The sequence below is a fragment of the Apis mellifera genome, linkage group LG4, assembly GCF_003254395.2.
Source record: "Apis mellifera strain DH4 linkage group LG4, Amel_HAv3.1, whole genome shotgun sequence".
Lineage (NCBI taxonomy): Eukaryota > Metazoa > Arthropoda > Insecta > Hymenoptera > Apidae > Apis > Apis mellifera.
In genome coordinates, this window is record NC_037641.1 from 9,076,566 (window position 1) to 9,092,339 (window position 15,774).

General features: G+C 40.2%; 1 protein-coding gene across 8 annotated transcripts in view; it reads right to left on the minus strand.

The window, feature by feature from the left end:
• The window catches only part of LOC408803 (tensin-1), a 247,322-nt gene that overhangs the window by 14,767 nt on the left and 216,781 nt on the right, over positions 1-15,774 (minus strand). Inside the window, exons 1-2 of one of the 8 annotated variants that reach the window (XM_006565138.3) lie at positions 14,133-14,320; positions 11,693-13,734 (exon numbers count right to left, since the gene is read on the minus strand). The exons of 5 other annotated variants lie outside the window; for them this stretch is intronic. In XM_006565138.3, the coding sequence (XP_006565201.1) occupies positions 11,693-11,923 (231 nt within the window). In that variant the 5' untranslated portion in view covers positions 11,924-13,734; positions 14,133-14,320. 2 more of the 8 variants (XM_392334.7, XM_006565136.3) reach the window with 2 other exon arrangements.

Below are 15,774 nucleotides of genomic sequence, written 5' to 3' on the forward strand. Positions count from 1 at the left end.
TTTTTTTTTTTTTTAATTCTATTTTTTACTCCGCGTCCACGATAAAATCGATTGTTTCTCCACCTTTTTTCCCCCCTCGACTTCCTTTTCGTACAATCAGTGAGATGAAAGTTTTTGAAATTGGTATTTTTTATTACTCTTGGAAAACTCGCTGGTCAGGAGATAAATTTCGTTTAGAATTTTAGGATTAAGCGCGCATTATTCGATGTCGTAATTTAATAATTAAGTGTAAATAGTGGAATAGAATTTCGATTATCCAAACTAATTCAGGTATACCTCACGAGATAGTTTAGATAATCAAATTTCGTGGTTGATCGAGCAACCACTCTCATTCCGCAGAATAGTGGTTATTGATCGCAGCCTACACGATTTATTACCACTATGAAATTTGGTTCAGTGGAATGATGCTTAGCATTTGAAACTATGTTTCGTGTAATATTTCCAGAAAGGGATATTTTCAAATTCGTATACGTAATATATATATATAATTTTAAAAACGAGGAATTTGCTTTAAATCTCGGATAAATTAATCTCGTTAATTTAATTGAATTTGTATTTGTATTTCTTTTTTTTCTTATTATATGCTGCTGATTATCGAATAACTGTAGTATGAATATCTATTTTCTTTTTTTTTTTTTTGAAAAATAATAGATTAAATTTTGCTTCCAAATTCCATTTATAAATCTGTTTGTTGCAATGCGTTCACCAGGAGCGATGCATTTTTTTGTTTGACATGTTGAAATTAAATTGAGAAGCAACTATACATACGAGTCACCGTTTCCTGTTACTGGCACACATACCAACTCTGTTCATCAAACGTTTGTTTATTCAATTTTATAGCAACCTCCCTCCCCTCGTACACTATTCTCTTTATATTCTATTTTAAATCAAAGTAGAAATAATTTTCATCGATATTCGATCGATGGAAGGACAAAGTAAAGCGTATCTGAGATATATTTCGAAAATTCAATTGTTTTATTAATCGTTATAGAAATTAAATACGATTTTAATAATTATGAGAGATTTGTACGTGTAATATTGGGATATCGTTTGAATATACGTCGAATAGTCGAATATTTTATTAGAACTGACGCGATATTGATGGCGAAGAGATGTCGATAGAAACGGAAACTATGCATCGAGGTTTACAATCGTACGCAACTATCTTATAACGGAGATTATTCTGTCATGTTAAATTCTCGATGATTAATATTGCGAGAGCTTAAATTTTCTGCCATTTATTGTATAATATCAATTTGATCGAATAACAAGGTGTTCAGGTAATTAAGAATATTTTTATAAAACTGACAAATATATATATTAATTAAATATATTGGAAACAAAGGCTTTCAATTTAGTTTAGTCGAGTGTTATATAGAAATTATACGAAAATTAGTTAATATACTAACAATATTTCACTCATAATATAAATCAATGAGTCGGAAATAGCGCAAGCAACAAGATTAAATAAAACAAAAATTTAAACAATCACCCCTATTATTAAATAATTTACAAACTCATTTCTACTCATTTGTCAAATGTTTGACGCTTCCTTTCACGATTTAATAAAAGCGAGAGATTACAATTTCGTTAATTTCGTTGAAAGAAAAAACCATATATTTAAAAAATTAAACGTCTGAAAAAAAAAAGAATAAATCCACAATTTCGGATTGAACATTGTTTGATCGCAACACCGTTCGCTCGTGTAAACGTGAAATCCGAAGGAAAATTGGAAGAGGTATCGAGATACACACGAGCTTAAGAGAGGGAACACGGCGAGGCAGGAATTTTAGTCGAGGCTGGGCTCTTTGATCAGCAATTAACACCACGCGGCCGGCTCTAAGCTCGATCTTCCGTATGATCATTGGATGAACCCTCTCGAGACATCCGGCCGATTTTCCCTTGGGTCGCCCCTCTTCGCAAACCGAAACGGTTCACCTGTTTCATCATCCTTCGATGTATACTCGAAGGCTTTACACGATATTACTGCACATAGTTGCTTGCACATGTCAGCACAGTCCGGTCACGCTCCTCCATCGATCAGACTTTCCGAATGCATCGACCGTTAGAGATCACCGTTTGCAGATCGAAGCTTTTTGGAAAATTGCTTGCTCAGAGTTTGGTTTGTGCGACAGATTCCGCCTTCGTTTCAGTAGCGTGCAGGGATGGTAAAAGAAACTGACAACTCATTTCAAATTAACAAATTCAAATTAATTTTTTTCAGAAGTTTCAATATATCTTTGTAATTTTCAAATCGATACGATATTCAGTTACGATAATTTTAAATATTAATTGATGAGTTAATCAATTTTTTTGTACGATGATTTTCATTTCCAAGCAACGAATTAACGGCGATGTAATTTCTTTGTTCCCGTATCGAGGACGAAATGAAATTTCCACCATTTCGTTCGTAACGCGGAATCGAGCGCAATCGTTCGTAAGAATTCGATACGTGGACTGGTTAGCATGTATTGTGGAAAGGTCAGAGCTATCGTGATAGATTATTTTAGCTGCAATCCTATTGCAAAGCCAAACGTTCAATGCGATACACGATATCGCATCGTCCCTTCGATTGCAGATTCTTTTCACAAAAATCCCGTCTGGACCGAACTGCTGGCGCATCCAATCGAGATCCAATGTGCAAGATGGCGTTTCCTTATGTAACGTACGATATATCAGATATATATATATATATATACACATAATATATAGTAACTCAAGGAACGTGTCTTTTTTTCAATTTCTTTTTCTCCTCGTTTTCCTTCGAGACTGGAGAAGAGATAATACCGGCATTAGAGATGGCAAGGAGATTAGATCAGAGCGTTTAGGTAATACGGAATTCTTTCAACTGATTTATTTTTTTCATGATGAAATTTTAACTCCTGTTAATGTAAAAGTATAATCGACGCCTTTCTTTCACGTATTGTCGTAGCGAATTAACACCGATGTTTTAAAAATGCTACAGTTTCTCGAAAAGAAAAAGAGATAGAGAGAGAGAGGAGGCTCGTAATTAAATATCGTCTCCTTTTAGGAAGCTACCCACATTTGTTTATTTATCGAATTTTAAATCTTTTTTTCAGGTTCATTAAGGGACGTGTGGAAATGACAGTTGTTTACTCACTGTTGTGCACGTTGATTCAGAAGACAACGAAACTAGAAAAGCTTCTGTTCCGCTGGGATTTGTTTAAATATTTGTTTTAGCTTAACGGTTATATACACGCTATTCACGGCGATGGATAAGTTACAGGTAAATACAGTTCGTCGAATTCTATTTTTTTTTTTAGATTTTAATTCGTACAATTATACGCATTTCTCTTTTACAATAATTTATGTATTTGTTTCTTTTAATAATCGTTCGTTTCATTTTTGCACGAGCACGTATTACGACTTATTTGTGAGAAATTGAGAATAATTTATTAAATGAACGTTGCGTTAACAGGTGGAAATAAAATTTTCGCTGCAGACGAGTCGGTTATACGTTTATCACGGTTTTTTTTCTTTTTCCATTTCCTTTTTTTTTCTTTTTTTCTTTTTTTTTTTTTCACCTCGTATTTTACAGGATTGTATTGTTTTCGAGCAACTTGGGAAAGCCTAAGGGTACACTAGCGCGTATTCGTAGGACAATGGGCCTACCTTGGCCCTTTTTAGTGGCCTCGGGCCGTACCAGCAACCGAGGAACAATGGCGTGACGTCGAAACACAAACTACAGTTTCATTAGTGCTCATAACTGACGAAATTAAGCCCCCTTTTCCTGCCGCCCCTCAGCATCCGCGTGTCACAGGTTAATTAAATCTGACCAAAAACATTTCGCGAAATTCCGGGCTCCCGGCTGGGTTTTTTTACCTCTCAACTCCGCTCCGTTTCCAAACATCGAACTCGCAGAATTAAATATCTCTTTAACTTTTTAACAAATGTTAGCTAAAATTACGAATAATTTTTATTATTTTTCTTTTTTTTTTTTTTCTTTTTAATTCGCTCTGTTTAGTTTCCAATTAATGAAAATTCTTCTTCCTCACAGAAGACAGAAAAGCTCGATATTTTTATTTCGAACTACGATGGGTTAAAAAAAACGCGAATTTTATTATAAATCTAATTAAATATCCAGTAGCTGGTAATTGAGACAATTTCAATTTAATATTTTCGTATGACTCGATCGATTTTTCACGGTAAATAAAATGATAAAATAAAAAGAAACGAAGCAGAGAGGAAACTGATTGTAAATAATAATAAAAAATGAATATTGTCGAAATTTGTGAAGGAAAAATGAATTTTCCTTTAATTTTGAGAGACCAAGTGCCAATCTTTGATCGATCACCAGGCTAAATCAAGAATTATCAAAACGATAGACATTATTTGGATGAGTGACAATGGATATATCATTTCCTTCCCATTCCAAACCCCTTTTTTTTTTAAATATTTACAAAATTGCGAGTTAAAATCTTAAACGATGATCGAAATCGTTTCTTCGCTCATTTTGAAGGAAGTGAATCGGTTGGATATTGTCTGTTCTCACGTCGTAGAGAATTCGATTCCTCTCGTAATTTGATATCGTTCGCAAAGTGAGCAAAGTGAGTGGCTTGCGATGCAATGACATCATCACGGATGGAGTGAGATGAAAACGCGACATTCTTCCCGACTTTTTAACCGTTTTGTCACGCTTCTTCCCCTCCTCCCCCTTTTCACAGAGTTTATAACGCACTCCTTTTGACGACGCGCCAGTGCGTGTTCCCTCTGTGTGCATAACGCACCATTACGCTTATCCACTTTACTCGAGCGCACTTCCGGTTTTGTCTCGCGGTTTTCTCTCTCCACTCGGGGGGAGTAATAACAATTATTCATACTGACGTTCATGGCCACGCACGATTTCACGTTTTTCCGCAGCCGCGTTGTGCACGCGCGTTGATACGATTGATATCTCCGAAGGCATCCTCTCTTTTGTTGAAAATTTCGAACGTTATAAATTTTACTCACTCGTTCGAAGGAAAAAAAAAAAGATTTCGTGTTATCTTGTTTTTACCTTTTTCCCCTCTCGTAGAATAATAAGAAATATCGGTTATTTCGTGTTGTAACGTGTACTATAATTATATAGTTATTATCGAATTATCATATTATAGAAGTGATGAAGTGTTTTTTAACAAGTGGAGAGAAATTCCTATTTCTATCCCATTATGAATTATCACGCTCCTTTAACATGCCTTTAAGTTTGTTATCTAATTAAAATCTTTTGTCAAGCGGCGGTTACCAAGGAATAGCAAAACTTAAATTGCCGGAAGGTTAAAGTGTGTACACGGAATGTCTTCATGCAGGGGGAGGGGGGACGCGTGTAAGGATATACGGGACTGGACTCGCTCACTACGTCTTATACGTGACTCGACAGAGGGAAACCGCATCTTTGTTTCGCTCGAAGGGAAAATAGTTAATTGTTTCTTTCTACTCTTTTGCTCGCGTAAAAATATCTCTTAGCAGAATGCAAAAAGAGAGAAAATTCACCGATTATTCGTATCGATTTTTCAATTCAACGTTCAATTAAAATTAAAACGATCTTTCGGACAAATAAAACCCTTCAATTTATCTCAAGGATTTTTGAAGAAGAAGAAGAGAAAGGGTGTCGACAATGTTATTTCCCCCGCTCGAAACAGGTTGTAAGACAATACCAGAAAGTGGTTCTTCACTCAAGGAAGAAGCAAAAGTGGATAAACGTACCGTGTGCACCGTCAATATCTGCTGCATCGCAAAGCTATGCACACCCCCGAGTGGAAATCCCCGAGTGGACGTCCGCAGTGTGCAATATTCCATTGCCTAGGATCCTGAAAACTTCGTGTGTCTCTCCCGCACTTTTCTAAAACTTCCAAAGTGGGTAAAAATGCAGTATAGAGGCGGCTATACGTCGTACGTACGCCGTTGGCAGGGGACGGCCATTGTGCTTGATTTACCAAGTCGACCCACTTCCGTGAGGTTTAATAACGCGAGAAGTACGAGTCTATACATATTGTACACGTGTCCAACCCGAATTCTTTTCCATTTTTTCACGTACACGCGAAACACATCGTTTTTAAAGGCATCTACTTGAACTCTTTAAACGAAATCTCTTTTATTCCATTTATTTCTATTTCAATTCTTCTCCTCTAATTCGGATAACTTTTATATTTATATATCATCGTTTCGATTTTTTCGAATCGATATTTATCGTTTTGGAAACAAGGAAAGAGGAGAGGAGGTCGATGCTCGAATCGATGGACTCTTCCCCCTCCCCCCGTATGCCAATTATATTCTCATGGGTTTCTCTCACAGTTGGGGAGGGAGGGTCTAAGCGAAGGAAAAATACCACAAAAAGATGCTTTCAGTTCTTGACAACAAAACGCGCTAGAGGGGAGAGAATGAACGGGCGAGTTCGAGTGGTACGACGAATCCACGACGAAGCCATTACTACGTTCTTTGCCGGGGAAGTAATGTGTTATTGAGGAGCTACCAGGTGTAACTTATGCCTCCACCAAGGCTCGAGAGTTCATATTGTACCTGGGGCTCCTATGAAGTGCCCCGACAATAATGGCCCACCCTTTGTGCACGATGCTCTATTGATGTCGAGAGGAATTCCGTAACGTCTGCGACCTGGAAGCGATATATCTCTCTCTCTCTTTCTCTCTTTCTCTCTTTCTCTCCCTCATTATCTTCCTTTTTCCATCCTCCTCCGCGCCATCCCTCCCCATCTCGCACAGGTGATCCCTTATTCTTAACTCATAAATAACTAACGTTTCGACTGCGTGTCCGACGAGGAACCGATGAAAACCGATGTGATACGGGGTCCCTCGTGTTGTTATTATCGTCGAGGACACACGTTATATACCGAATCCAGCTGGATTTCGACGATCGTCGAGGCGTTACGTTCGAGGACCGTTGCCTCCCTCTTCCCTGAATTCAGATTCGATACCTTCTTCTTAAGGGCTCGTTAAAGGACGTTTGAGGTTTTGTCTGAGGACACACACACACGCACAGGAGGAGAGAAGATCAATCTCTCGCGCGTTTTCCATTGTCGAGGGTCATTGTGAGGGAGGGGGTGTCCAGGGTGAACATTCGTTTCAATAGGTAACCCGAGGGGTTGTTGAACGAGCGTGACGGAGGAATCATCCTCTCTTCTCGCAAAAAATAACTCTTGACAACGTGATTCGAGATGTATCTTTTGTCGCGAACCGTCATCGGAAGATTTTTCGATGTTTGGAAGGTTAACAGCCTCTTCCATTATTTCGTGTACGCGAAAAATCTCGTGTTTTCTAATATTTTTATTAGAAGGAAGCTTTTTTTTATTATTATTATTCAGATTCGTGAAATTTAATTTTTTCTCTGAACTTTCGAGTAATTAAAATTCGAATTAAGATTCGATTAACATGGATTACTTTTTAAGAATAGAATTTAACATAACCAGCAGCATAAACAACCCACACGCAGCGGCTTTTGTCAGTCGGTGTTACGAAACACGCGAGGGCGAAGCGTTTAAACGTCGTGGACGTGTCGTGGTTTCCGCTCGTCTCATTAGAATATTCTGCAATGCATTCACGATCATTGGGCAACGATCATTGAAAATTGAGGGCATCGATCTTTCCTTTATATATATACCGGGCGATCGATTATATCCATACGTTCTCACGTGAATAAAACTGTGCCAATGTTTCGTTCGTTTACTATGTTACTATCACTCTCGGTTAATCTCTCGGGGCGAAGTGTCTGAAAGCGTGCAACTTTGCGCGGAGACCTACTAACATTTCATCGAATCATCATCGCGTTACGTAATTGCAGGATCGGGATGCAAGATGAGATTCGAATCGAAAGAATTCCCCTCCGTGTAATTGCGCTAAATTATTTTGTAATGAGCGTGATCGTGTTATTCGTGTTGTTTGTAACCGCAACGTCGGCGTTGGATTGTTTATTAATAAAACGTGATTAAATTCTGTTGTGAAAAATCTCACGTTTTATTTACACGTAAATTACCAACGAAGAATCTCTCCACCCTGTTTCCCTTCTTCTCGAATCAATTCCTTCAAAATTATTCGAAAGGGTGGCCTTTTCCCTCACCTCAACGATCGGATATCGAATTTTTTCGAACAGAGGGGTAGTCTCCCTTCTTCTTTTTGGGGGATAAGATCCTTGAGCTACGTCCCATCCCCCAGACTGTTTGTCGCTTCTGCGTAAGGTCGGTGGTTCAAGTGGCGGCAATTAACGTACACCACATTTTCCCGGCTAACCTTTTAATCTCTCCACCAACGGCGGTTTATCTAAATTGTGCTAGTCGGCTAGTGTGGGAACGATGCACACGACGTGTCACGTGGAGGAAGTGGAGCGAATGCATCACGATAAATGTGTCTGGGCTGGGTGAGCACGATTTTAAAAGGCGGAGCTAAAAAAAGGATTGAAGACGATTTACAGTGGAAAGTGGCGATAAGTGCTTCGACAATGCTACCCACCCGCATTTTTATTCATTTACTTATTTCTTCCCCCCTTTATTTCATTTTCTTATATACGAGCAGGAATCATCCTGTCTTTAAAATTCTGTCAACGCTTCTCCATTTTCCAAAAATTAATATTATAAATTTTGTTGCATTCTTTTTTTCTTTTTATCAAAATAAAGGTAAACGATATATTTCAAGGAATGTCAATGGATGAAACGAATCACGTTCCACGAATTTTATAAAATTCCTGGAGAGATAAGCGAGAAGATTAAGAAAGAAAGAAAAAAAAGATAACGAACGTAATATCGTAGCAAATTACATAGCCCTATTCCCTTCCTCCGCCCTCCTTTCTCGACTTTTTTTTTCCCTCCAAGAGTAATTCATACGTGGCCGACAGTATAAAGACAGAACGAGTGGGACTGAAATATCAGTATTATACAGACACTGTGCCGGTAAAGAGACAAGAGTGAGCAGTGAGCACGAGGTATCCGATGCCACGAGCAGCTATAAGTACGGTCCTGAGGAATGTGCCCGTCCGATCCCACGGCTTATACCCTCTCCTCTCTCTCTCTCTCTCCCTCTTTCCTCCGCGCCACTTTCTCTCTCTCTTTCTCTCTCTCTCTTTCTCTTTCTCTTCGACGGTAATATCGCTAAGGTTAGACCGTTCGAAGGCTTCTGCATGCACATTCGAACGATCGGTGGTGACTCTTCTTAGATGGATAGAGACGAATTCGACGATCCACTTTTTTTTCCACCGATTTTTCGACCTCTCTCTCTCTCTCTATTACGCTCGACTTATTTTTCTCTCGTTAAGATAAATATCTAAACAAGGCGATCTAATAATTCGGTATCGCAACACACGTGACGCAATAACGAAAGGAAAATTGGAGAAAATTAGAGAGAGAGAGAGGCGAAATCGGATTCCGGCAATTTGACTTCCGGAATCCGAAATCGTTATATCATCGCAGAGAGAGAGAGAGAAAGGGAGAGAGAGAGAGAGAGAGGGGAACGCCGGTGGCCGATTAGATTTTCTTGGAAACGGGCAGCGTTGTTCGAGAATTTTTCTCTCTCAAGGATTTATCGCCGGTCATTAGGTAATACGTTTGTCGAGCGAGATTAAATTTACTCGATAATTTTATCGAGAAACAGTGGCGTGGAGAACAGTGGTTCTCAGTCGGCGAGACTGTGGAGAGATCGACGCTTGTTACTTCTTCGATCAAAAAGTTGTTCATCATTGATTGCATCGCTCTACGTAATTAAAAATTTGCAAAGTTTAAAAAGTTTCGAGGATTATTATTATTTTATCGAAGAGAGTAGATCGATATCTTAATCAAAATTGTGCGTAAAAAAATTGAGAATTTTATTTACAGAGAATTTTACTCTAAAATTTTCTTATCTATCTGTTTATCAGGGAGGATGATCCCTGGAGTAAGTTATTCGAGGAAAGGGAGGTTGCAAGGTTCGAGAAAGATTGGACAACTTAATGTTTTTTTTTCAGAGCAGATAGAAATTATCGAGTACGTTGTTCAAAGAGCCGTGTTTAATGCATTTAGAAATATTTTTCGAGCAGATAGTGGTAAGTTTCCCAGTATGCCGTACGATCCTTTTTTTTTCTCCCCCCCCCCCCGGTAACAAATTCCTATACTTCAGTTTAGATATTTATTCGTTCGGCTTCCTTGGGATTTTAGAATTCCAACTTTTTCCACGGGACTTTGTTGGATCGTACGTCTTCGAGCCGATCCACGGCTTTCTTAGATTTTTCTCCCAACCTTTTCCTACGCACCATGTTTGGCTTAACCAGTTCGTTTCGGACTTACCGGGATAGTGGATCTATTTAACACGTCAACCAGTCGGATAGGTAAAAAAGAAAGAGAGAGAGAGAGAAAAGAAAGAGAAAAAAAAGCGGCATCGGAGATGTGGCAAGTTGTTGACTGTCGAGAGTTGCGTTTCTTTCGCGCGTTCTAGAAAAAAAAGAAGAAGAAGAAGAAGAAAATTGTAAAAATACACGAATTCGCAACTTTTTTAACTTCCAATTTATCTAACTTCAGCTCAGCAAAAAGTAATAAATCCTCACTTGACTCGTTCATTTTTCACAAAAAAAAAGAAATTCTTTTTTTCGAATCGAATCCCTTCGCGATCCTGCGAAACGAACGAATCGAGAAAGAAAAGAATTTCACTTTTTCTGATGTCTCGCCGCTCTCCTCTTTATATCTACTTCCCTCCGTATATATATATATATGTGTGTGTGTGTGTATTTCTTACTTCAACCCCCACCCTTCCCTTTACTTATTTCATCCCAGTGTTTTACATTGAATAAAACGTTAACTTTACGAGTTACGTCTCTTTACAGGCAACGAAACAATAACGAAAAAGGGCATATAATATTTTCTACTTACTTATGCTCGCCTACCTTTTTCGCGGAACAATGGGCTACTCGGTTTCTCGAATTCCTACCCGCCAGATGCAGAGGGCCGGCCTGTTTCGGGTCATGTTGCGGTACTGCAACCTAATCGCGATTGGTTAATACGGTAAGATGTTTCTCGATGATTTGCGGCGTACACGGCGCGGCCACGGAGCGACGAGTTTCGAAAAGAGAGGAAGATAAAAGATAAACCGGCGCGATAGCATCGGTTTGTGCCGGGATCATTTTAATGACGCAACGTCGGCCCGCTCGTCGTTTTTACCCGCGTGAAAGTAAGGCTTGCGTGCGCGGCTCCCTGCCCGCCTGCCCGCCTGCTCTTTCCGCTCCTTGCCGAAGAATACACACGTATATAGTTGGAAACGATACGATATCGAGTGTCCAGGTGGGATCGGGTGTCGCGCGGATGATGTTATTCCATTCACTTAACTTAATTGCGATCGAATTGTAACGAAAAAAAAAGAAAATCGATCCATTTTTCGTTCCTATGATAATGATGATGATAATGTCGTACAGAACGACAAAGATTTCGATAGTTTCGAAGAACGTTGAAAATTTTTATCAAAATTTCGAACATCGAAATTTCAGGTTCGAACCTATCCTGAAAATCTATTTCGTGTTTACGAGAGATGATATTAAAAATTCAATATCCGTATCTTGGAATTTTCGCAAGAAAAGAAGTAGAAAAAAAAAAAAATAATAATCGAGATATGGGGAAAATCTATTTTATTTTTCTACCCAATAGAATTACCTTCGTGATCATGCATGGTGAAGGGTGGTACATAGGTTATATATGTATAAAAAAAAAAAAAAAAAAAAAAAAAAAACTTACTTTGAGTTTTTGAGTGTGACCACATCGGCAACAGCAGTACGACATGTAATCGGGTAACGCTGGCATGAACTTCAGCTGTTCCTGTTGCTGCGAGTTGTACTCGTCCACGAGTTTGCGATACTGTACCCTGAAGATGGGCCTCGTCGTGCTGCTCTGCGAGCCTTTACCAAGGCGTCCCATAATCGCAGAGAATGCGGCCAGGGTTTTGCGCCTGCGTGTGAACCTCCTCATGCCACGGCGACCGTTGCACTTCTTCGTCCTCCAACACGATTCGAAGCGCACGGTTTGCGGCTTTCGCCAAATTTTGCCAATTTTTCCGGTTAATTAAGATCCAACTCGGTGCGATACGAAATACACGAAGTGAGAGAAAGAGAAAAAAAAAGAAAGGAACAGAAAAAAAAAAGATCACTCGACAAATCACGATCCGTGTAATACGTTCTTCCATTCACTGAACATATTGTCGAGCACGGTTGATCCCGATTAATCTCGAACAAATCACGCTTAGATTCCTTCCGTCACGATTCACTTTATCCTTTCGAAGACGCGTGTAACGTCGTTCTCTTGCACGAGTTCAAGGAAGATGAGAGAAATAACCGGACATCGTAAATTTTCGTGATTCGTCAACGATCGAACTCGATCGGATACTTTTTCCTTTTTTTCAAAGCACGAGGACGAAAGGGGACACTAATCTCGGATCTCTCATCCTTCGTTTATTTCGAATTCTTCTATTTTCGAAGGTAAATCGAGTTAACTCGAGCGGGGCACCCACTTGTGTCCATGGCACCACCTAGCACACTTTCTAATTCGCATACTACCGGCATACCGGTTGTACAAGCGATACGATTCAACACTATTGAAAAACCTTCATTCACTTATCGGCGAACAAACAGGCACAAACTCTTTTATCTGGAATTTCACTTGGTGGATCAACAATGCGCAACGTGTAACAAGTACATATATACACGTATATATATATACTCTGGAAATAAAGAATTCTTTCGTGCATCTCAGATAAGACAGAAGAAACTCTCTCTCTCCATTTCACCAACCGAGAAAAAACAACCGATTCGATGGATCACACTCACAGAAGTATTAAAAATATCTCACGAAACCACGAGGGAAGCACGTTTCGATGATCGACGCGCTAGTTTCCTTCCTTCCCCCGCGTCGATGTCTCCTCACTCCCTTCCTTTTTCCAATCGTTGAAACAATAATCTTTCCATCCTTCTCTCTTTCTCTATTTCAAAAATCCTCGTAATGCAAACATGGTTTCTTCCCTCCAACGCTCGAACTCGAAATAAATAATAAAATATTATTCACAAATAGAATCGTTTCACAGGTTCGTGCTCATGGTTTCTCATCCATTCTCAGCCTCTTCGAAAATTATCCAGTACCAGCTTGTACCGCTGTAAGGTATACTATCGTTGGCAGGTGATCATCCGTCTCTGATCCGGCAGACCGGTCCGATCGCTTTACGCGTGGGACACGCACGGAACATCGGGGGCTCCACTTCGTGGCGTACGTAGTCCTCGCGGAGTGTCGTTCTGCATGCCGATCCGCGGAAACCGGTTAACAAGTTCGAAGCTGCCTTTCGCTTCGTCCTCGTCGACTGTCAACCGTCTACTACTCTAAGCGCGTTAAGTCTCCCTTTTTCTCCACCTTTTTTTCCCCCTTTCTTCCTTTATCTTTCCGGCTTTGCGACGACTCTTCCAATCCGAGAAAGAATCCGAGCCCCCGCAATTTTCCCCCGAGAAAATTTCTCGAGGAAATTCGTTCCTCCTATCTTCTTCTCATCCTCGTTCGGAAAATCTTCGCCTCGGAACAAGTACTCTCGCCCGAAGCTCTCCCTCTCCCTCTCTCTCTTTCTCTTTCTCCGATATATAATAATACTAGTTTCACACGTTTTCTTCTCTCTTTGCACTGGACAACCACTGCCGGATACGGCTCCGTTATACCGTTCCTCCTGATACGAACGCAGTCGGATTTACGAGCAGAAAGACGATCTTAACGTGGCGACATTCCGGCTTCGCTACCGCAACGCTCTACAGATACGTGTATATACATATATATATATATATGTATATATATATATAAATATATATATATACATATATATATACTTATTACACAACGATTTACCACTTTCAGACACCGTTTCTTTTTTCTAAGAAATTGTACGGATGAATAGGTCGATAAATTAACGGGTTGAAACAATTAGAAAGAGTGGAGAGGAGAGAGAGAGAGAGAGAGAGGAAGAGAGGGAGCGCGTAACAGTTTCGACTAAAAATCTGGGAAACGATTTTTAGATTGGACGAGGCGGCAGGAGTGGCTTCGCGTGCCTTCTCTCTACTGTCAACCGGTAGGGCTGCCAGTCGAGATGCCGGTGGTGGATTTTCACCCCCTCCCCCGGTGCTGGACGGTCGCACAGTTTCGGTCCTACCTGACAGAGGCCGATCCAAGGTGGTGCTTGCTCTCCTCTCTCTCGAGGCCGCCTAGAGCATTGCTGGCCGCGGCCCGGCAATGGCAATACCTCCCGGTACGTATATAGAGAGAGAACTGAAGTCGAAAGAGGAACACGAAGCAGGAGTAGCGGCAGCACCACCACAGCCGGCCCACACGGCTCCATCCCCACCAAGGAGAGAGAGAGAGAGAGAGAGAGAGAGAGAGCGACCGACCGACCTCTTCTCCTCCGCCGACCGCTTTCTTGCTTCAACTGCGGCATTGAACACGTTCAACGGCAGCTGGCGAATACCACCTATCTCCCTCTCCGTCCCGCTCCGGCTTTCCAACGTGTTCCCGTCCCCTTTCGGCTGGCCGAGCTTCCAACGAGCGGAGAGCCGAGCGCTCGAGAGAGGCCGCGCGCAACGCGCCGATCGCATGAGTTTGCGATTCGCGTTCTTTGACCTCCTGCCATGCCGCCACGATCCTGCTCGACTCGTGTCGGAGCCAACGGGCTTGCTTACTCTTCATATTCCTCGTGCACGACATCCGCGACGTCATCGATCGAGCATCGATCGCCCAATCGATCGAACAATCGACTCGTTTCCGCTTTTTTTCGCGTAGTCGTCGCTGAGGATAAGAAGGAGATAAGAATTTTGAAATCTCACCAAGTTTCGCGAAAGATTTGTATATATTTTTGTCTGTGATTTCTCTTCGCTATTTCCGCTTTTTCGAGATCGAAGGAAAGTCTTTGAGGATGGACAGGAAATTAGGATAAGAATTTTGAAATTTGGGTTTTGAGAATTCGAAATTCCTTGGAATTTGAGCAAAATAAAGCATTCTAAATTTAGAGAAAGATCTGTATATCGATATTTTTGTCTATGATTTCTCTTCGCTTTTTCGAGATCGAAGGAAAGTCTTTAAGGATGGAGAGGAAATTAGGATAAGAATTTTGAAATCGATCGAGATTTGAGAATTCGAAACTCCTTGGAATTTGGGCAAAATAAAGCATTCTAAGGGATTTAGGAGAATATCGATTTTATCAAGTTTCTCGAAAGATCTGTATATCGATATTTTTGTTTATGATTTCTCTTCGCTACTTCCGCTTTTTCGAGATCGAAGGAAAGTCGTCTTTGAGGAGAGGAAATTAGGATAAGAATTTTGAAATTTGGGATTTGAGAATTCGAAACTCCTTGAAATTTGGGAAAAATAAAGCATTCTAAGGGATTTAGGAGAATATCGATTTTACCAAGTTTCTCGAAAGATCTGTATATCGATATTTTTGTCTATGATTTCTCCTCTTTTTCGAGATCGAAGGAAAATCGTGTTTGAGGATGGAGAGGAAATTAGGATAAGAATCTTGAAATCGATCGGGATCGGAGAATATCGATTTTTAAGTTTCTCGAAAGATCTGTATATTTTTGTCTCTGATTTCTTCTTTCTCTTTGTCATTTTTAATAACTAAGGATTGGATCCTTATCAAAGAGATTTTAAAATCCTTTGAAAATTGATCGAGACTCGATGGATCGATTTTTTTATCTTCCTCTTCGAATTCTGGAATTTGGAATGAATCGACAGGTGAATTGTCGCAAGATCGCGGCAAGATTGCACGAGTACCGTTAAATCCATATGGAATTCACAGG